Here is a 21,361-nt window from a genome sequence, read left to right on the forward strand (position 1 = left end):
GCCCCTTTGAAGTGGAGCTGGAGCTGCTGACAACCCTGACAGGCTGGGAAGGGGGCTTGGCACGCAGCGGGTGCAGGATGGGGCCCCAGTGGTTAGTCCCAGGCTGGTCGCAGGGTTCCATCTGTCCTCCATGGCCCCCAGCCACAGTGTGGGGACTGCAGGCAGGGTCGGGGTGTCAGGATGCGGTGCAGCGCTGTGCACCCATGGACACATGGGGAACACCCCCTCGTCCTGGCCCGGGAGCCAAGTGCAGGGGCTGGACCAGGGGCACTGCTGGGCCATGGCTGTCGCACTGATGGGTGTGGGCACACTGGCTGTGAGGGGACGGCCATAGGGGCCCCAAGCGTGCCCACACCTGTCCTGTGGGGCTAGGGGCAGGGGCTCTGGGCAGTCAGCCATAGCTGGGGGCACGGGGAGGTCTGCGGGAGCTGTGGGACAGATCAGAGCCCCCTTGCCCCAGGAGCAGAGAGGACCCAGGCAGGGGAGTAAAGGCAGTTCTGGCAGCAGCCATGCATGCGGTACCCACCCCTGCTGCCAGGCAGCCTAAAAATAGCCCCTCGGGGCTCAGCAGATGGAGCAGAAGGGCCACAGTGCTGTTGCTGCAGGTACCCTGCCAGCCCCTGGCAGTGCTGGGGGGGGCAGCAGGGCCATGCAGCACTTTGGAGCTGCCCTGAGCCCCCACTGCCCCTGCTCCTACTGCCTAGGATCCTGTCAGCTATGCCAGCACCCCTCCACCTCTGCCCTGCCCTGCTGGGAGCCATGGCATGGCACCATGTGGCTTGGCATGGCATGGCATGGTGTGGCATGGCATGGCAGCAGCCTATCCCTTCTGCATGGAAACCAGCAGGGTCTGTCTCTGCTCTGGTTAAAACTGGAAAGCCCATGATGATGCATCCTGCATGGGGGTCTGGCAGGCCCCAGTGGGCTCTGGAGATGCTGAGGGCTGTGGGCACCACAGGCAGGGCCAGGGGCTGTGCGGGGATGGGGAGCACTGTGTGGCAGGTCCAGACTATGTCCTGCCTGTGTGTGTCTATGGGGAGCACTGTGGGGCAGGTCCAGGCTGTCCGTGTCCTGCCTGCCACCAGGCAAGGCTTGCTCCTGGCTAGTATGAAGAAGGTGGCTCCCCATGATGGGGTGGAGATGTCCCACTAAAGGACACTCCTTGACACATGCCTTGGTCCTGCAGACAGCAAGTTCATGGCTTTTGAGGCAACTGGAACCCAGAACCGAGGGTCCAGTGCCTAGGCCGGGTTAGTGCAGCCAGAGAAGAGACATCCCTGGGGCAGCATGGCAGGGTGGAGGCAGACGGGCAGAGTCTGGGGCAGCAGGGACAGCTGGGCCCCCCCGGCTGCTCTTGGCCCCTCGCCGTGGCGTGGGAGAGCAAACTTCATCTCCTGGCAGGCACAGCATTGCCATGGCAACTGGCAGGGCGCTGCCAGGCGGGCAGGCGAGCCCTGACGTGGTGGTGACACACAGCACGGGAAGGAGCTGAGATGCAGGGCCTGGGTTGGGGGGCATCCAGGGTCACGCTTGGGTGTGCGAGCGCGTGCACGCGTGCCTGGGTGCGTGCCTGGGTGTGCATGAGGGTGCAGGCAGATGTGGGCATCCGAGTGCATGCACAAATGCCTGTATCTGTGAGCATGCACGTGTGTGTGTACATGGGAGAGTTCACCCTTCCCCCCCAGGGGGTCCTTTGGCTCTGTGGCACTGCCTGGGCAGGGTGTACCCCCCTGCTCTGCGGTGTAGGCTGGCAGGGCTGCTCTGAACAACGGGAGCAGCAGGTTCTTCCTGAGACCGGGAGTCAGACGAAGCTACCTCTGTTTTGTCAGAGCCCCTGTGCCACAGGCAGCCGGCCGTGCTGCGTTAGCAGCCTGAGCAGACGTGCTGGCAGGGCCCCGCGCTGCCTTCAGCATCGCCCAGGTGTTGAGGGAAGGGCTGGCTGCTCTCCTGCCTGACCAGGGCCCTGTGCCCAGCCATCGCATCCCTCCTGCCTCATCATGGCCCCAGCTGTGAGCACCCTCTCCTTCGCCTCTCGGGAGAGCCTCTGTCCCCCCCCCGCCCCATTTGGCACTTCTCTGGCTCTAATTGAGCTGTCAATGGGCAGAGATAACAGGGAATTCGTTAGGTCTCCTCTTTGATGTCTGCCCGAGCTGTGATTGCAGCACCGGCTCCAGAGCGTAGCGCGAGCTGCAAATCCTTCGCAAACAAACCGCTTCAGACGAGGCCCCTCGGCACGGCAGGCTGCCAGCCCCACGGTCGCCCCCCCAAATCCCCGCCGGGCCAGCCCCACAGCCGCCCAGGCCCCGGTTACCTCCAGCAGCACCCCCTCGGCAGCCAGTTCCCCCCAGGGACCTACAGCCGCATCCCCTCGGCTGCCGGGCCCCGGTACCCGCAGTGCCGGCCGGACCCTCGAGACCTAAAGCAGCAGCCCCCCTTCGATGCCCCTCCGCTGGCGCCAGCCCCGGGGCAGCCCGGTCCTTCAGGGGCTCCGTGCCCGTGGCGGCGAGCGCCCATCCCCGCCGCCTCGGGGCGGGCCGTGGCGGTCCGGGCGGCTGCGCACACGGGGCGGCCGGGCCCGCCTCCGCCGCTCGGCACAGCAGCACCGCGGACAGCGCCGGTCCCCCCGCGCGGCTCGGCACGGCCCCGGTGACAGCGCCGGTTCCCCCGTCCCCGGCACGGCACGGCCCAGCCCCGCCCGGCCCGGGCGCACGCCGCGCCATGGCCACGGAGGTGGGTGCGCGGTGGCACGGCGGGAGCCACCCCGGCAGCGGGCACCTCCCGGCGCCGGGCTGCGGCGGAGCTCCCCCGCTCTGCCCTCCTCTGCCCGCCGCCATCGGCTGGCTGGGCGCGGGGGGAAGGGGTCCGCGTGGGGTGCGCCGGTGTGGGAGGGCAGCGTGGGGCTGGGGTCCGCGTGGGGTGGCCTGGGGAGTGGGTCAGTGTGGGGCTGGGAGGGGTGCGCGTTCTGTGCGTGTGCACAGAAAGGCCAGTGTGTATGCGGGGTGCCTGGAGGAGTGTGTGGGGGGGTACGGGGTGCCCTTATTGAAGGGAGCAGCGTGGGTCTGGGGTGGGGTGCCCCGGGAGAAGGGGTGGCTGTGGAGCTGGGAGTCCTGCTCCCAAGTGCCGTGGTTTGGACACGGGACGGGGGCCGAGGGTCTGTGGGCACACAGCAGGAGGTGGCCCCCATGTCACCCAAGGGGAAGCGCAGGGAGGGGTCTGACACCCGTCCTTGGCACAACCTGGCCCCTCCATCCTCCTCTCCAGCCCTCCCCCCCAGCTGCTCCACGGCCCAGACCCCTGGGGGCTCACGTGTGCCCTCGTACCCCGCGGGGTGCCAGGGCTGCCGGGGCTGGGCTGAGCGCCTGCCGCCGGGGCTGCCGATCCCTTTTGTGCAGCAGCCCTGCTGCAGCCTGCCCACCCGCTGCGCTGCCGCTGCAGACCCGCTGCCCGGCCCCTGCTCCTGCTCGGCTCCTTCCCTCCTCCCGCCTGCACACTGTTGGGGCGGCTGCATGCTGGGGTGCTGCTGGGGACGGAGGGCTGTCCCCTCCCCGGGCCGTGGCCCACCGGGGACACACACCGATTGTGCAGCAGCTGGTGCAGGCGAGGCTAGACACCGGCCCAAGGCAGGAAGCACACAAACTCGCCCACGCTCTGAATAGGGGGCTGCCGTGGCGTCCTCTCCTTGCTGCCGCCCTCCCCTCGTACTTGGCCTCGCACCTCCTGTGCCAAGCTGTGCTCATGGCATGACACAGCCTGTGCTGGGGGCTCCCCTGCCTTGGGGGGTGCAAGCCTGTAGCCCTCATGCCCTGATGCTGGGGGAATGGCATCGCTCCCAGGGTCCCCAGCCCACAGCAGGGATGCCCGTCGCGCAATGTCTATGGCCCCCAGCTCATCCCACCGCTCTCCAGGTGCATAGCCTACAGGAGCTGCGGCGCAGCGCGTCCCTGGCCACCAAGGTCTTCGTGCAGCGGGATTACAGCGATGGGACCACGTGCCAGTTCCAGACGAAGTTCCCCCCAGAGCTGGAGAGCCGGGTAGGGAGCCTGGCAGGCCAACAGAGTGGGGGGTGCCCTGTGAGGGGGTCAGAGGGGAGAGGGATCTGAAAGAGTGGGGCTCCCACAGGGTGTTGTATGGACCTGGGCCAGCAGATGCTGCTGGGTGCATGCAATCACAGCCACCTTGCCCAGCGTGCAAGGGCTTGGGTCCTTCCGGGGACTGGGAGACTCTGGTGATGGGCTGCAGACTCAGCACGTCTTGGCATGGGTGGGTGGTGGGCAGGTCCGAGGGAGCTGAGGAGAGGGTTAAGTGCTCCCCAAGTCACTCCAGGGATGGGGACTGTGCAGCGCAGGGGGTCAGCCTGTGGCCAGACTCATCTTCACCCCTGTTTCTGCTCTAGATCGAGCGGCACCTCTTTGAGGAAACCGTGAAAACTCTTAATGGCTTCTACGCTGAGGCGGAGAAGATCGGGGGCAGCTCGTACCTGGAGGGGTGCCTGGCCTGCACCACTGCCTATTTCATCTTCCTCTGCATGGAGACACACTACGAGAAGGTGCTGAGGTCCAGGGGAGGACTTGGGGACAGGCACAGCTGGCAGGGGGCATGGGGATGGCACAGGGAGCAGGGGGGGCTGGAGGCCAGAGCAGGCATTCCTGGGCTGCAGTGGGGGGACATCAGTGCTGGCAGGCCCTGAGTGTCCCTCCATGTGCCAGCAGGTCCTGAAGAAGATTTCCAAGTACATTCAGGAGCAAAATGAGAAGATCTATGCACCACGGGGGCTGCTGCTCACTGACCCCCTGGAGCGTGGCATGAGAGTCGTATCCTCTGGGCATTAGGGTGCTGGGGGGCAGAAAAAGGGTGAGGGATGGGGGAGTGGGTGCTGGACAATTGGATTTGCAACTGGCATATCCCACAGATGATCCTTAGCAAGGCCCAGATCGAGATCTCCATCTACGAGGATCGGTGCAGCAGCGGCAGCTCCAGCAGTGGCAGCTCCAGCAGCAGCAGCGGTGGCGGGGGTGGCGGGGTGGGGGGCCGGTGACTGGCAGGGAGTCCCTGCAGGGACTCGTACTGCCAGGACATTGGCCTCTCCGAGCTCCGCAGGCTGCACTACCAGAGCACCCGCTTCTGAGCCCAGGGTGGGTGGGACGGGGAGGCTGGGGACTGCCCAGCAGGGCTGCCCACCCCCCTCTGTGCCCCCCGCAGTTGCTCTGCCCCTGATCAGACCCACTGCGGGCAGGGGCTGGTGCTGGGGCGTCTCAGGTACTTCCCACTGAGCCAAACTGGTGCCAAGGGGCTCCCACAGCCCTCTGGGTGCTCGGTGCTGCTGCCCCTGCCCCAAACGAAGGAGCTTGCCCTGCCATGGGCAGCCCCAGCTGGCAATGCCCTGCGTGCCATGCATTAGGGAGCAGCAGGACAGGCAGCGCTAAGGGGAGGGGACACACTTATCCCCACACCCACAGGCACTGCCAGCCCTTGCTGCACTCCCTCCCTGGGGTGTCTCGCTCTTGGTGCTGCAGGGTAGGCTCAGCTGCTGCGTGCCCACTGCCCAGGGTGCCTGGCAGAGCCCTGGTGCCACTTCATCTGCACAATGGTGCCGTGCACTCACCCCAGCACTGCCCCATGCACTGCCTGTTGCTGCTTCTCAGCCCTGGCCAGATGCCATCATCCATCTGGCAGTGGCATCCCCACCAGTAGCATCCTCCAGCACTACCCATGACACTGGGCACTTGCTTCTGCTCCCTGCCTGACCTGGTGCCATCCCCAGCTGGACCCAGAAAGCTCCCCAGCCTCGAGCCTTGTGCCCAGGGCAGGGAGATGCAGTGCTGGGCAGGCTCCTGCCCTTGTGCTGCGTGCCACAGGCTCGTGCGTGGCCCAGCGTAGTGGAGGCTGAACTGTGGCATGGGCGAGTCAGGCTCCCTACCCTGTCCCTGCAGAATCTGCCCACTCCTGGCTGCCGGCAGCCCCCTGCCTGCTCTGCCCCAACGCAGGGAGGGTGCCCAATGGAGCAGCTCCACCAGGACCCTTCCTCTCCCACTGCTGAGCCCTCCCCTGCCCAGACATCCTGCATGCATCTGCCACGAGCACCCTGATTCTCAGCCTGGCCTGTGGTGGGGACACTGAGGGGCACCTGGACCCAGCTGCAAGGTGTGTGTGTGGGGGGGTTCATGGGCCAGGGTCAGATGGGGGGAAATAGGAGGGTCCCTGTGACATCCAGCACCCTGAGGAGAAGAGTCCCTACCTGGGTGCAGGGCTGATCTGAGATGGCATTGCTCTCCCTGAGGTCCTGGAGGGAGGACCCTGCCCCGTGGGACTCCCTTTGGCTCGGTCGTGGCATGTGTGTGGGGTGGCCCTGGCCCTACCATTCCCACTGGGGCCCCCCTGCATGGAGACCTTCCTCAATAAACCCCATGCTTCATCCCCCACTGCCTGCCCTGTGTCCTCCTGCATCAGAGGGGGGAGTGGGGCAATGCTGGGGGGCACACCAGTGTGCACAGAGCCCCACAAGGATCATGAGCTTGGAGGAAATAAGGGGGAGGGATGAAGCAGTCCATGGGGGGACAGGGACAGACCCGTGTAGCCATCACATGGTCCCAGTGACAGGGACCCACAGGTAAATCACTGCAGGAAAAAGGGTTTATTCAGTTGGCACTGGGTGCAATGAGCATGGGGCTGGGGGTGAGCAAGGGACACCCAGCGGTGCCCAGGCAGGCTAATTGCACCAGCAGCACCCACCCATGCCTAGGGAGAAGCCATGGCGGCAGTGGAAGGAGCCGTGGCTGTTGTGGCAGATATAGTCGCAGGGGCCAGGCTGTGCCTGGCACTCATCTATGTCTGGAAAAGAAGGGGAGAGGGTCAGAACTGCAGCAAGGGTACGGGGCTTGTCTGGCATGGGCAGGGCAAGGGACAGAGGGGGGCAGCTCTGGGGCTGGGTAAAGCTGGGACATGAAGGCATCTCCAATGCCTGCAGCCACACAGCTGTAGTCCTGCCACCACTTGTCCCCAAGGCTGTCAGGTAGCAGATGCCTCCTCACTCCGTTAGCTGCTGCACAGCCACAGTCTGTCCATCCTGTCCCCTGTGTTTTGGGCTGGCCGGGATCAGGGCTCTGAGCACAACAGAGCATCTCAGGAAGCAGCATGCCTGCTCCCATGGCAGCACAGCTGCCAGCCCCGCTGCCTGCAGGTACTCACCCAGGCACTGGCTGGCAGCAGGATCAAGGGGGCGGAAGCCTGGGCGTCAGTGGCAGACATGTGCCCCAGGGGTGTTGGTGCAGAGCTGGCTGCAGTTGTGTAAGCCCTGGGCACACTCGTCAATGTCTGGTGGTGGGAAGAGAGCAAGCAGCACAGGGTTACAGTATGCAGCAGGAAGGCAGCACGGCCCTGTTGTTGCTGTGTGGGCAGGGCTGCCGGCTGCACCCCATCCCCTCCAGTGCTGCACATCTGGCCGTGCTCCCAGGGCTGGGAGCAGGGATAGGCAGGGGCAGAACCGCCCAGGGCCACTGCGCACCCTCCAACTCGCTGGGGGATGCTGGGGGTGCTCCCCACCCCCCTCCCTGTACAGCCCCAGGGTAGGGTTGGCAGGAGCAGGGGCACAGCCCTGCCCCACACAGCTCAGCAGGCCGGGCTAATAGACAGGATATAGTTTATTGAGGAGTTCTCCGGGAGAGGGACTGGAAGACTGAGCAGGGTCCGACTCCAAACAGTGGGGTCAATACATTAAAAAACAGACCAGGAGGGTCTTTCCCCTGCAGGGCCAGGGGCGATCCTCCTCTGCCGGGGCTGGGGAGGGGGGTCCCTGTCACGGAGGAGGGGGCAGGTGAAGCACACACGTCGCAGGCCAAACCAGCAGGCACATGGTACGGTATCGAGGCGACGGAGCAAGGAACCAGGTGGGGAGGTGCCAGCAAAGGGGCGCTGCCCCGGGGCTGCTTTCCCAGACACGGTGCAAGGGGTGAGCCCCCTCCACAGCCAGGCAACCAGGCTCCGTGCCTGTCCCACCGTGGGCCACCCCGGCGGGGCACAGCCAGCACTCCCAGGGTTGTTCAACATGGAGAGAGAGAGAGAGAGAGAGAAAAAGAGAGACAGGCAGAGGCTGGCCGGTCCTTTCACCAAGGCTGCTCTGGCGTGTTACAGGCAGGGGTTAAAGTGCACAGAGGCAAAGGCAGAGTCCGAGGACTAGAGGGAGGAGGGCGCTGTGGGGGGGCCCAGGCCAGCTCCCAGTGGAGGGGTATCCCCCAAAAAAGGCCACTTGAGCTGCACAGAGAAGGAGCAAGAGAAAGAAAAGAGAAAGAGAGAAGGGGAGTCAGTGGGGACTCACTGGGAGGAGCAGGACAAACATCCAGAGCCAGGGTGCAAGGGGTTGGGCAGCTGCATGGCAGCTCGCAGGATGGGGCTGGGCCTTTGGCAGGGGTGCAACAGCATCCCAGCGTGGTGCTTTGGGGCTGTGGTGGCACAGGGTCAGGGCATCCCCACCATCACTCACCCACGCAAGCTGTGCCATCCTCATTGGGTTCGAAGCCTCGGCTGCAGCGCTTGCTGCTGCGGCAGCGGTACCCGCCATAGGTATTGATGCAGACAGGCTTGTCCCGGGGGCAGACGAAGGGAAACTCAGTGCACTCGTCCATGTCTGCAAGCAGAGAGGCCTCGGTGTGGTGGCTGGGCTGGGGGCTTGGGGCTGCCAGCCACAGCCCCTCCAGTTTCCCCTATACATATGGGATGACCCCCCCCAGAGGTAGCCACGCACAAGCCATGCCACTGCCCAGGAGGCTCATGGCATGGCCACAGCCACCCTGTCACATCCCTGCTGCCCCTCCATCACTCGTGGCTCTAGCACAACGCCTGCCACATACCAGCCGTGCCTCCCACCCCGAGCATGGCAGTCTACCCCCTTCATGTGATGCCAAGTGTCCCCTCCGGAACTGTGCTGCTGCCCTCATTCCCATGCCCTGTGCCAGGCAGGCAGACGTACCCTGCACTGAGGTACATAGCAGCCCTGCCTGCACACCCAGCCGCCTCCCTGGCTGCTGCCTGCCTGTAGCAGAGTGCTGCCCTCATGCCCCCCGCTGTGCCCACAGGACCATGCCGCAGCATCCCGGGGGCAGGCATGCCTGTGCCCCTAGCAGCCACTCACCTACGCAGCGTCCATTCTCGTGCTGGGAGAATCCCTGCCCGCACTGCATTTGGGAAGAAGCAGAGACCACCGGGATGGGGAGGAATCAGCCCGGGGCAGCCACCGAGCCAGCAGAGCTCAGCTCCTTGTTTCTACCCCCAAAGCCTTCCACCCTGCACCCACACCTGGCCCTCACCTCCAGCGGGGCAGGCATGAGTGGCTCCTCCGTGTCCAGGGGGTAGGGGACCTCCAGGACAGAGTTGGTCTCACTGCTGGCCACAGCTCGCACCACGACGCGGCCATCCGGCCAGGTCACCTCCAGGCTGCTGGCTTCGTCGTGCCCTGCAGGCGGGCAGCTGGTCAGAGGTGGGGTCTCCGGGGCAGGCAGGGGCTGAAAGGAGGCCAGGGGGTGGTAGGAATGGAGGGACAAAGCCTTCCCTTGCTCCCCGAGCCAGGACCCTGGTGCCTGTGCCAACAGCCCATACAGAGGGATGCAGACCAAGGGGTGCACATGGGGACAATGAGTTGCCCTGCCAGTGGGCAGGAACACCCCTGCAGGCTTGGCTGCCAGCTGTGCTGAGCCAGGGGAGCGTTAACAGGCAGGGAAAGCCCTGGTGCCTGGGCAAAGCAGCAGGCAGAGGGTGGAGAAAGGGGCAGCTGCCCCTTACAGCAGAGCTGTAGTGGCTGAGCACTCTGCCTGCAGCCTCCCCTGGAGCCCACCATGCCCAGGGCAACAGGCATGGATGACTACTGTGCTGCAGGGCACCGGGGCAGAGGTGGACCCTGCCCAGGGAGGTGTTGAGGATGGCTGGGAATGGGGGCTGCCCCTTACCCCCGTGTCTCACCCAGTCCGAAGTGTGCCACGGGCTCCATCTCACAGAGGTACCCTGATCCGCCGTCGATGATGCGCAGGTGGGCACCACTGTGCCGAGTGAACAGCACCACTTTGGCCCCCCGCGCAAAGGCCCCAAAGCGGGTGCGGGGGATGATGCGCAGCCAGTTGTTGCTGGTGCCCTGCAAGGGAGGAGGGAGCGGGGAGACTGAGCAAGGAGAGGCGTAAAGGATGGGGAAAATACGAGGACCCTCTGCCTGACTCACTTGGGTGCCCTTGAAGATGGAGATTGGCTGTGCCATGGACTCGCCGTGCGACAGGATGAGGTCCAGCATCCCATCACCATCAAAATCTGTCACTGCACCCCCTGCAAGGACAGGATCAGGTCATGCCTGGGGCACAGCCCCGTATCTCCCAGCACTACACCCCTCTGCCAGTGTGAGCTCCCACAGGCACTCCTGGCAATGCAGGGGCAATAGGGAAGATGGTGTGACCCCTGTGCAGGAATAAGGGTCCCTGTATGGGTGGCACCCTGCCATCAGGTGGGTCAGCTCCCTGGGCAGTGGAGGCGGACAGGCAGTGCCTGAGGGGCTGTGGGAAACAGCAGGCTGTCTGCCCTCCCCCCCACCCCCCCAGCCAAATGCAGAGGTTGGCTTTGAACAGTGGGCACCTAGGAAGAGGCTCCCCAAGAGTGAAGCTCTGGGGAACAACTGGAAACAGCATTGTTATTTGGGCATGGGTGGAAGGAGAAAGGACAGGGCCACTCCTGGGTGATGGGGGCTCCAGGATACAGGTGGGGAGTGGGCAGGTGACTCAGCCAGGCATGTGGCATCCCCAGACACATGGACCCCCACTGCCAGGGCTGGGGGGACCCACCCGTGCCCCGTCCCTCAGGCTCCAGTGCATCCCCTGGATTCAGCTCTTCCAGGATGGGGTCTGAATGCTCCCTGCGGATGAGCCTGCCAAGCACAGACAGGGCATTAGTGCCAGCCCCTATGGTCCCCAGCACCTTCCTCAAAATTGCCTCCCCTCCCGCAGCAGCATGGTAGAGAGGCGACAGCCCCAGTGACTATGCAAGGTGGATGAGAGACGGGACCTCACAGCCTCGCTCCATGCAGGGGTGACAGGTATGTCATGACAACCTGGCTCTTGTGGGTCTGAACTGCAGAGCAGCAATGCCATCTCCAAACACTGCTGCATCACGTTGGGAATGGAGTTTCCCCCGCAGCGGGTCCCAGCCACATCACTGCCCTCCACCCACCCATGGGTGCCAGCACCAGGTGGACAACCAGGTCCCACCACCCCACATGCCAGACGAGAAGGCGTCACACTGTGATTATGAGGAATTGACCCCCACAATTAACAGCAGCCACGAACAAGCTTCCATGTGGCTGCTAATCAGCGGTGCAGGGGACCCCAGGGGCTGCTGCAGGCACGATCACAGCAGCTGGTAATGATGCCAGGAAGGGCTCAGTCACGGTGCCTTTTATTAGCTGAGCCCAAGCAGTGGTGCTGCTGGAGAGGAGCCCTGTGAGCCTGGCTGCGCCACGAGGGCTGCTCAGTCCCCCAGAGGGGGGTGTGGGCTGCCCCGGCCCCCCCAGTACCCACCAGGCTCCTACCGGAAGAGGCGGTTGGCAGAGGAGCCGCGGTAGGCGATATTGTTGAAGAAAACCTCCAGCTCTTGGTCATTGTCAAAGTCGGCTGCGATGACAGTGCGGACAGGGGACGGCATGGAGAACTTGGGGGTCGCAATGTCCTGTATGAGGGATGGGAATGGGGTGACAATGGGCACGGGGAGCAGGGCACCAGGTCCCACTTTGGTGCTTTGGGTCCCCTCCTTGCTGGGAATTTGGGCTCAAAGCCAAATCAGGGTGAAGCCAGTCCCCCCAGCCAAGGAGGCTCAGTGGCAAAGCTGGCAGTCGGGGGGTCCCAGTCCCAGCCCTTACCCGGAATCGGATGTGCCCAGGGACCCCACTCTGCAGGTAGAGGCGGTGCGGCCCGTTCCAGTTGCCGTAGACTATGTCCACTCGTCCATCGCGGTTGAAGTCAGCCAGTGCCACGCCGCGTCCGTGCTGGTAGGGGTCATCCAGCCCTGGGGAGCCACAAGGGGACAGGGGGAGAGGGGACACCCTCCCTGCCTCTGTCTCCCCAGAATGTGCCCCACAATCCCCAGACAGGTACTCCCCATGCAGGGCTGCATCCCTGCTCCCCCCAGTTCCCCCTACTCACCCACAGCAGCTGCCACGTCCTGGTATGTCCCATCCCCACGGTTGTGGAAGAGGAAATTGGGGCTGTTCTCATTACCACAGAATATGTCGGAGGCGCTGTCACTCAGGATAGGGCCCACGGCCACCCCACGGCCCCCTGGGGACAGCAGCCCAGGGGTGAGGAGGCAGCCAGCACCCTGGCCCAGAGGGGTTCGTGTCCCCCATTCCCCCCCTCGGTGCTGCCCACCCGGTGCTCCCAGGACCCCCGGCGTTCCCTCCTCGCCCGCCTCCCTCCTTCAGTCCCTCTCATCAGAAGCTAATTGGGCCTGGCACCCGCGTGTGTCACTCCCAACCCTAATCACTACCATCGCCATGGTGACAATACTCCTAATTAGCGACAATTTACCGCTGGGGAGCCAGGGCACGGCAGCGGTCGCCGCGTGGGGCAGCACGGGGGGCAGGCTGGCACCCTCCCCACGGCCCCGCTCCTGTGCCCACGGCCCCCTGCCACGCCGCCTGCCCTGCGGATGCTGCGGGCTCCGGAGGGATCAGCCCAGCTGACGGTGGGCGCGGGGGTCCTGCCAGGTGGGCAGTCCGTGTCCCTGGTGCCTTCCACGGGCCGTGGGGCTGCCACTAGGTGGGGCAGTCAGGCAGCCTAATGCGTGGCGCGGACTACCCACTGCCCTGCCCCGCTCTTCCCTGCCCGCAACGGGGTCCCGCACTCGCCGTGCCCAGCAGCGCCCCGTCCCCGCAGCAGCCGGTACCTGTGTACTTGCTGACGCCAGCCTGGGCGGCCACGTCCACCAGCACCACGACGCCACGGGCAGGGTCACTGGCAGCCACGTCCATCTCGATCAGGGCGTGGGGGCCCACGTTGCCGCTGGCGTAGTTGGCGATGTAGATGGAGTACCTGCCAGAGCCCTGTGGCCGGCAGCACCTCCTCAGCACCCACCCACCCAAAACCCATCTCCACGGGGACCACAGGATCCCCGCTGTGGGGCTGGATGCTCTCATGGCTCCATGGGACCAGGCACCGCTACCATGTGCTGAGCAAGAGGTCTACAATGCCCGTGGCAAAAAGCACCCGGGGAGTGGAGGAGATGTGCCCCGTTGCCTCCAGGAGTTCTGTGGTCCCCAGGCTCACAGTGCCGACACAAGGCAACCTGTCCCCCCAGTATCCCCAATGTGCCAGGTCCCCCCATCCCCACTCCCCTCTCCTTGTCCCATGCAGCAGCTGGACCCTGATTTAGTGATAATCGTTTGGAAACAAACCACTGGGGGAGGAGGAAGAAGAAAGAGCAAGTGACAGGAGCATAAATCACCTCGACAGGTACGTTTATCAGCTGGCAGCAACTGTGTGGACAGGCGCCCGCAGTCCCCACGGCTGGGAGGGCTGCCAGCCCTGACAGTCACGGGCTGCTGGGGGGCAGCCCCATCCCCAGTGGGGGTGGGATGGGGCTGGTGCCCAGGCGAGGGGAGAGGTCCCCTGGGAGCCCATAGGGGAGGGCCGGAGGGGCTCGGGGGGTGGGAAGGGAGCGGAGATGCCCGTTGCCTGCCGTGCCCTGCCTACTCACCGTCCGGTCCACACAGGCAACGGAGCGCCCGGCAAATCGGCTGGCCACATCCCGGTTCACCTCATCGCTCAGGAGGTCCTCCCAGCGCCCGTTGCGGAGCTTGAAGAGCTTGTCTGTGTAGGTGGCCATGCCTGGGGGCGGGGGGGAGCACAAGTCAGCGGGCTGCAGCATCCCACCTCCTCCCGAGGAGGGTGCCCTGTGGCAAGGGGACGGTGTGGAAGAGGTACTCTTTTCCCAAAGCATCCCAAACCTGTCCCCTGCAGCCCCCAGCAGCACCATGGGGCCTGGCTGCCACTGCAAGAGCCCCCGTGACCCTTTAAGGGCTGCCAGGAGACATGCAGAAGAATCAACTCATTAAGGTAAAATGTGTCCCAACAGGGCGCAGCCCTGTAGATCATCCCCAGGAAGGTAAAAAAATCGATGTTGTGCCAGGCACAGGCAGCGAGCCACGCTGTCCGTGACAGCGCCAATGGCAGCACCTGATTTAGGTACAGGTGTGCCGGCAGCCACCGCCAGCCTGGGTAATTAGGAGTGTCAGGAAGACAGATCCATTGCGTGGAGGTCAGGGCAGTGGGACAGGGACATGGAGCAGCGCTGGGCTGGAGCGCTGATCCAGGGAGCTCCAGAGATGCCTGGTGCCAGCCAGGGGCACATGGGTCCCCTGCCCAGGACAGGCATCCCAGGAGCTGGGACAGCCCTGGCAGGACAGGATTAGACCTGGCGTGGTCCAGCTGACACAGTGGAGCCATGGCATGGAGGGGCATGGCTGCTGCAGGGCACAGCTGGCACTTGCAGTGCAGGATCCATGTGGCAGGGCAGCCTCAAGGGTGGTGGGGAAGCTGCTGTCCCACTTGGGGTACTGTGGGGAGGGCAGTGGGCAGCTGGAAGTGCTGACTCAGCGGCTGGCTGGGCTCAGCGTCCCACCCGTGCTGCCATCAATCAATGGAGCCACTCAACTGAGAAATTAACTCCAGCCCGCACACATCCCTCATGTGCCGAAGGTCGCAGGCGGCCATGCTGCGAGCTCCCCCCATGCCCGGGGCACAGCCGCTGGTAGGGCTCACCGGAGAAGGCATTGTTGGTATTGAGGAAGTAGATCTCCTCGCGGCCATCCCCGTCAATGTCGCAGGCCGTCACACCGATGGCATTGCCCTGCCGATCCCGCAGCGCATAGTACGGGGAGCCTCGCTCATCCTCTGCCACGTTCACCAGCCGCCCCTGCGCCTTGTCATACTTGAGCACCAGGTTGGGGCCATTGTACCTGTGGGTGCGAGCAGGGGTGATGGCATCCCAAGACTTCGGGACAGGATGAAAGCCCCCATCCCAACCCTGGGCAGACACTGGGTGTTACACCAGGTGTTCCCCATGATGGGCACAGCAAAGACCTTTGCTGTCCATGGAGGTCAGGGAGCCTGGGCTGCTCTCAGCACCTGAACATGGGGCTGGCTCTCAGCTGTTGATGGGGAGGGCTCAGCTAGGACCTGTTTCAGCCTATGTTGAGCACTCCATGTCTACCTGGCCTGGGTACCCCAGGGCAATGCCAGGGCAGGGGTGGGGTCCAAGCAGCCAGTGAGGCAGGATGGGACACAGGTCCCTGCTTGCAGCCCTTTCCTGGGGCAGGGAAACTGGCATGCAAGGCAAATCCTCTTGGCATGCTGCTCCCCACCAGCTCCCCGCCTGCTCCAGTAAACAAGTTATACAACGGGCACCACAGCTGCTTACAAAACCCACCTGGCTGCTTGGCTCAGCCCAGCTGGAGGTGGTGGCCTGTGCCCCTCTGGGGTCCCCAGTGCTGCCTGTGGTTTGCTGCCTGAGGTGATGCTCAAAGTGGCAGCAAGGCCATACTCTGCTGCCCACCATGGTGCCCCCTGCTCCCACGTATGGATCCCTGGGGGTGAGGGCCTCTCTCCAGGTGAGCACATCTGCACGTGCAAGCCTCCCTCAGGGGTGAGCACAGTGGTGCGTATGCAGACATGCTGCACTGGCGGCTCACAGCCGTGCCAGCACACACAAATGCAGAGCCCACACCTCGATCCCTGCTGTCCCCAGCCAGGACCAGACTCACTGGCAGCAGCTGCTCTGTGTCCAGCCCCGCTCGGGTGCTGGCAGTGCAGCACGCAGCTCTCTGCCTCCCTAGCTCCTGCCAGCCCTTCTGAGCCATCACTCCGATAAAGGGCTATAAAAAACCTCCAGCCAATTAACCAAATCTCCAGAGAGCGTTGAGTCCTGTCAGTGGAGCTGAGCTGGCTTGGGGACATGCTGGCTGTGCACTGCAGGGTGGACCCCAGCCACTGAACAGCTGCCACTGCCCCGCAGAGAGGGGACCTGGCCCTGGGGTCAGGATGGGGACACCTGCATGGCCTCATGCAGGCACCCAGCTAGCATCAACACACTATATGGGTGCACACACATGCACAAGTGGGTGCATGCCGACACCCACCCCACCACTCTTGTGCACAACCCCTTACCCAGCTCACAGAGGAGCAAGGAGCTCCTGGCCCTGCACAACCACCAGGTCCCACTGTCACCAAGCTGCTGGGTGCACCACTCACCCTGCCACCACAATCTCAAAGTCACCATCAGCATCCAGGTCAGTGACGGCCACGCCGTAGTTGAGCTGTGTGGGGTTGCTGTCGTAGTCAGGCGGGAGGAGGCGGTGGGTGACGGCTGTGAACATGGGCTCGCTGCGCTGGGAGCCTTCGCTGAGCCAGGCCAGGAGCAGTAGGCACAGTGCCAGCATCCTGGGCACCTGGGAAATACCTGCAGCCCATCAGCTCCAGGAGGAGACCCTGCTCCAGAGTGCCTGAGCATCCCCACCACTCTTCCATGGGAGACACTGTCTTTCCACCCCTTGTCACCCACCCCAGCCTGTGCCACCCCCACCAGCCCCTCAACCCTTGGCCCTGCCACAGCTCTGACATCCCCATGCACAGACCCTCCTGGGTGCAACTCACCCTCAGGGCTTCCTTGGAACAAGACCGTACTCCTGTGAGCTGAAGCTGAGCAGAAGTTGGGAGCCTATCCTATGGGAGGTACTAGGGAGGCAGGAGGGCTGCAGGGTGCTGATGAAGCTGGGCTCAGCCCCAGCTCACCCTGCCCCAAGAGGCCGCTGGCACCCAAGATCCTGGCAAGTCACGATGCCAATCACTGCTCCCTTGGCAGGGCCAGAAGGAGGAGGCAGTTGCCAGGCTGGGGAGCTTGTCCCCGGTTCAGCTGGTCTTCCAGAGCTGGGTAAGGCCAAGGGGAGAACATGGGGATACTCTGTTAGGGGACTCCTGTGTGCCTCAGTTTCCCCACCCTGCTAGCGCTAGTCCTCCCAGGGTCTCTGTGGGGCAACCTCCTCTCAGGCTAGCCGGGGAAGGTTTCTTCTGCACAGGGATGCGGCCGTGGGAAGGAGATGCTGGGAGGAACGGGAGACGGGGTGGAGAGGCTCATTTAACCTGGACTGCGGAAGACAGCGTCTGGCAGCACACACAGAGGAAACCTTGAGCCCCACCACCCAGCACACACAGAGCCCTGCATCCCACTGCACTGATCCTGCTCCCCTTCCCTCTCCAATCCCATCCGTTCCCTAGAACCAGCTGCAAGGGCAGATGTGTGTGTGTGTGTCCCCAGCTCTACTCTATGCTGCTCCCATTCCCTCCCTGGCCTGACCCACATCCTCCCACAGACCCAGGCACAGCCAGTCCCCCTCTGGCACTGTGCTCTTCACCACCCAGCCAGACTTGGGGCACCTTGCCCATCACCCTGCCATCCTATCTGGAGTGGCTCTCCAGGTGCAGGAGCCTGGGTCTTTCCCTAGTGCAGGTGTCCCATGCAAGGCACATGCGATGGGGATGGGGTTTCATTGGGTTGCAAAGGGATGGGACAGTCCCTGGATGTCACTCTGCAGTGCCAAGCAGTGAGGGGGGAGAAACTTTGCACAGCCCACTGGGCTCGAAGCAAGCCACCCACACGTGGACATATGGATGCAGAGCTACCATAGGAGCCCTCTACAATGGGAGGGTGGTATGCAGAGTGGTAGCCCCTCACCCCTGGCCACAGCCAGGCAATGTGTGACTGTCCCCAGGCCACTGGCAGGGCTCTCCCTGCTCTGCTCCCCCTCCAGCTCTTGCTCCCCACAGTTTGGCCCATTCCCCAGGTGCCTCCCCACCCCATCCAGCTGCAGCCGAAATCCCTCCAGGCTGAATGGAGCCTTTCCAGGAGGAAACAATGTTCCTGATTGAAGACAAAAGGCCTTTCCCAGCAGATCCGGTGCTTGGTGCCATGGGGAAGGGATGCACGGCCCAGAGCCAGGCCATTTTGGGAAGGGGAGGGAGGCTCAGGCTGTGTGTTCTAGATGGGAAAGGCCTTGTGGTCCCCAGCATGCTGCTGATAGCACCGAGGCCCCACTATGAAGCTCCATCTGAGGTCTGAGGCTATGGGGTTCTGCTTGTATGCAGGGCAGAGCTCAGCCTGCCTTGTCCCAGCAGAACCATGTCCTGGCTTGGTTGTGACATCTGGTAGCAAGGTCACCCCAGGATGCCTGCTCAGCATGCTTGAGCCTGGTGACACAAGGCCAAGGTGTCAGGCAGGGGTAGAGGCAGCAGGATGATGGAACAAGGCAGGGAGTGCCATGGGCACCCATGCAGGCTGCAGCAAGGCAGTGCAGGGACAGGGTACTGGCCCCATGGGCAGGGATGCAGCATGTAGGGCTCATTTGCCCCCATGCATGGCTGTGGCTGGCAACACCAGGGTGGAATGGGACTGGGAAAGGAACCATGGGGCAGGCAAGGGGGTGTGCCCCAGACCCTTCAGCACAGGTGGGGAGATGCTGTCCCCAGCACTCTTCATGCACTCACATGCACGTCCCCAGCCCTTGGCCTATATCATGGGGAGGGTGGGAGCTAGCTCTGTGTGGCCACCCCATCCTGCATACCACCATGACATTGCTGCCCACCACATCATGCACCCTAGTGATGTCATGCTCCACCACTGCAGCAACATCCCATCCCGGGCCACAGCCGCCTCCAGCGCCACTACGACATTGCACAACATCGTGCAGCAGGGGCCTTACTGCACCCCAAAGAGCTCCCCAGAGCAGTGACAACATGGTGGCATCACACCAGCCCATAACATCTTGCTACATGTGCTCCAGTAACATCATATTCCTGTTCCTGCAATTCCCAGTCTGCCACTGCTATACCCACCAGGACAGAAGACAGGCAGGAGACATCCTGCAGACCCAGCAGGCCCTCTCCCACAGCAGCCACACTGCCCAGGGGTGCCAGCAGTGCCCCTTCTGCAGCATCTCAGCCCCAAGCAGATCAGCCCCTGCAGTGCCTCTGCTCTGGTCAAAGTCTGTGAGCCCTGGTCCCACTGCCCCAGCTGCTCACTTTTGCTGTGGGTTCAGCACTGCTTCCTCCCGCACCCTTCTTGCGGACCCTGGCCTGTGCATGCATCCCATCACAGATGCTTCCCATGGGCACAAAGCCCCCAGTTGCTGGCTGTCCCGTCCCTCTCTCCTCCCATGCAGGACTCTTCAGCACCGGACCTGGCATGCTGGGGCTCAGCCAGCAGCAGCTAATGCAGTGTGGAGATGAGCAGTCACCTTAGCCTCTGTGCTCAGCCCAAAGAGACACCAGGTCCTTGGAGGGCTCAGCTGCAGCTGCCTGCTCCCAGACCCACCAGCACACAACCAGCCCCTTCCCATGCAGGCAAATACACAGATGGACCCCTCTATCGGCAGCCCCCAGCTCTCCACAGTCTCAGCCACAACCAAGCACGAATATCCCTAGGAAGAGGAGCTGCCTGTTCTCTCCCTCTGTCCCTTGCTTCTTGCCACCCTGATACCTCTCCCCCAGTCCCAGCCCACACCCCCCATCACCACTCCATCCTCCTGAGCCCGGTCCCCGCCAGCCCAGCATCCTTCCATCCCCATTCCGTCCTTCATCCCCTTCCTCCTGCCTTGCCACCCCGCATCCTCTCCACGCTGCGGGGGCAGGCTGCGTGCCCGGCCCCTCTCTGCCCGCCACCAACTTCTCTCCGGGCCGGTGACCGTGCCGGAGTTGAAAGCCACCCCCTCCCCGCCCCAGAGTCCCCGGGAAACTTCACGGAGCAGCAAATCACCCCCTACTCACGGGCCAGGGGGGCTGCCCGGCGCCCCCGCGGCGGCGGGAGCGCATCCCGCAGCGGCCGCCTCACCGCCCGCCGCACCGCGCCGCCCGGCTCCGGCTCTGCCGCTCTCCGGCTTCCGACGGGGCCGGCCTGGCCGAGCGGCGGCTTATGTAGGGCCGGGCGGCGGCGGCAGCGCCAATGAGCGGGGTGAGGGGCGCCGCTGCCAATGGAGAGCGCGGAGGTGGGGCTGCGCTGCGCTGATTTACTGTCCCCATCGCAGCGGCAGCGCTGGTCGGGATGCTGCGGGGGAACCCGCCGGGGAGCATCGCCCCGGGCACTGAGCCCGCCGGGGCTGGAAGTGGTGGTGGGGCTCCGGGATGAACGGGGCGTCGCTTCCCGGGCAGGTGGAGCAGCGGCGAGGGAGCTGGCTGGCCGCGGGGGGCACACGGTTCGCAGGCGAGGAGCTGCACCCCCGCGGTCACCCCGTGGGTGCTGGGGGGGTGGCACTCGGGGCAGGGCTCCCCACCTCCTGCAAGGGCAGGCGGGGCTATGGGGCGAGGGGTGCGGCGGGGGTTTGCCCCGTAGAGCGGTGCAACTGCGGGCACGGGAGGGGGAAAGAGAGCGGAGCCGGGCAGGTCCCGTAGTGCAACACCTGGCAACACCCCGAGGGCTCAGCACCCTCCCTGTTCCAGCACCCTGCGGGTCACCCACCTCCCTCTGCAGTGATCCCCGGGAGTGGCTCTGCCCTGGCAGCCAGTCCAAACTGCAAGAAAGGTCCCATCTCTGGCCACGCAAGGCACTGACTTGCCCGAAATCTTGTGGCCAGTGGATGCCCGAGGCAGGATCGCACTTAGCCCGCAAGCCTGTCTTCCCTGACATGTTTTTCTCCTGAGTGGCCACTGCAGGGCTGGGCACAGCGCTCTCAGTGTGTCTCTGGACAGCACCGGCAGGACACAATGCTACCAGGTCACCCCAGTGGAGCATGTTTGCCTGGGGCTGTGGCCGCCAGGAGAGACATGCTGGGAGACAGCAGGAGCTGCAGGAGCCCGGGCTGTCCGGGCTGCTTCAAGTGGCTAATCACCCATCCTGCTAAAACCCTTATTCCTCATTCAAACGTGTCTGGCTTCAGCTTCTGCCTGTTGCTCCCGGTTCTTCTTTCCCTGCTGGATTTGAGAGCTCTCCAGTCCCAGTGATTGTCTCCCATGAAGGTTCCTCCACGTGGCCATCAAGTACACCTTGATTTCATTTCTGATGACCCACTCTCGCAGGGTGCCTGACTGAGCACTGGGCTTTCTGCACAGCTGCCAGCTGCAGGGTCCTCATGGCCAGCATGACATTGTCCAGGCACAGGGAACCCGCTTTGGGGCACTGCCGTGGAGCAGGAAGCACCCCTGCTCTCTGCATTTGCCATTGGGAGGTCGGGATACTGAGCAAAGCCACCACGGCTGGGAGGCTGGTGTGACCATCACAGGTGTGCAATGCTGGGCTCACTTGTCCTCGTGCACCCCAGAGCTATGGGTCCGCTCTGCCTGCCAGTGGCCCACAGCCT

At 64.1% G+C, this 21,361-nt stretch overlaps 2 protein-coding genes across 5 annotated transcripts; one reads left to right on the forward strand and one right to left on the reverse strand.

Annotated features, from left to right (window-relative positions):
* Positions 1-2,575: 2,575 nt before the first annotated feature.
* On the forward strand, positions 2,576-6,418 carry GOLGA7B (golgin A7 family member B). Its single transcript, XM_075758160.1, has 5 exons — positions 2,576-2,730; positions 3,906-4,031; positions 4,394-4,546; positions 4,710-4,811; positions 4,931-6,418. The coding sequence occupies exons 1-5, from the start codon at positions 2,719-2,721 to the stop codon at positions 5,033-5,035; spliced, it is 498 nt and encodes a 165-aa protein (XP_075614275.1). The 5' UTR covers positions 2,576-2,718; the 3' UTR covers positions 5,036-6,418.
* A 198-nt stretch (positions 6,419-6,616) lies between these two features.
* CRTAC1 (cartilage acidic protein 1) lies at positions 6,617-19,956 on the reverse strand. Of its 4 annotated transcripts, none has more exons than XM_075758156.1 (16): positions 19,836-19,953; positions 16,269-16,465; positions 14,781-14,977; positions 13,717-13,847; positions 12,907-13,063; positions 12,165-12,299; positions 11,882-12,027; positions 11,555-11,691; positions 10,812-10,894; positions 10,202-10,302; positions 9,949-10,117; positions 9,300-9,445; positions 9,125-9,167; positions 8,477-8,620; positions 7,186-7,311; positions 6,617-6,828 (listed from the first exon to the last, which is right to left on the reverse strand). In XM_075758156.1, the coding sequence occupies exons 1-15, from the start codon at positions 19,878-19,880 to the stop codon at positions 7,232-7,234; spliced, it is 1,911 nt and encodes a 636-aa protein (XP_075614271.1). In that variant the 5' UTR covers positions 19,881-19,953; the 3' UTR covers positions 6,617-6,828; positions 7,186-7,231. The 4 variants fall into 4 exon arrangements, with proteins under 4 accessions (XP_075614271.1, XP_075614274.1, XP_075614270.1 ...); XM_075758159.1 differs by having other exon boundaries at positions 16,269-16,476; positions 19,836-19,947; XM_075758155.1 differs by lacking the exons at positions 6,617-6,828; positions 7,186-7,311 and adding an exon at positions 7,620-8,247 and having other exon boundaries at positions 19,836-19,956.
* Between the last annotated feature and the right edge of the window lie 1,405 nt (positions 19,957-21,361).

This window comes from Balearica regulorum, chromosome 7 (assembly GCF_011004875.1).
Source record: "Balearica regulorum gibbericeps isolate bBalReg1 chromosome 7, bBalReg1.pri, whole genome shotgun sequence".
NCBI classification, from domain to species: Eukaryota; Metazoa; Chordata; class Aves; order Gruiformes; family Gruidae; genus Balearica; species Balearica regulorum.

Excerpts from the sequence above, each read along its gene's own strand:
- GOLGA7B (XM_075758160.1), top strand. Across the intron at positions 4,547-4,709 it reads TGGAGACACACTACGAGAAG|GTCCTGAAGAAGATTTCCAA; the intron begins GTGCTGAGGTCC and ends ATGTGCCAGCAG. Across the intron at positions 4,812-4,930 it reads TGGAGCGTGGCATGAGAGTC|ATCGAGATCTCCATCTACGA; the intron begins GTATCCTCTGGG and ends AGCAAGGCCCAG.
- CRTAC1 (XM_075758155.1), bottom strand. The coding sequence starts at position 19,880 with ATGCGCTCCCGCCGCCGCGGGGGCGCCGGGCAGCCCCCCTGGCCC. Across the intron at positions 14,978-16,268 it reads TTTGAGATTGTGGTGGCAGG|GTACAATGGCCCCAACCTGG; the intron begins GTGAGTGGTGCA and ends TCGCACCCACAG. Across the intron at positions 12,300-12,906 it reads TGGCGTCAGCAAGTACACAG|GGGGCCGTGGGGTGGCCGTG; the intron begins GTACCGGCTGCT and ends TGCTGTCCCCAG.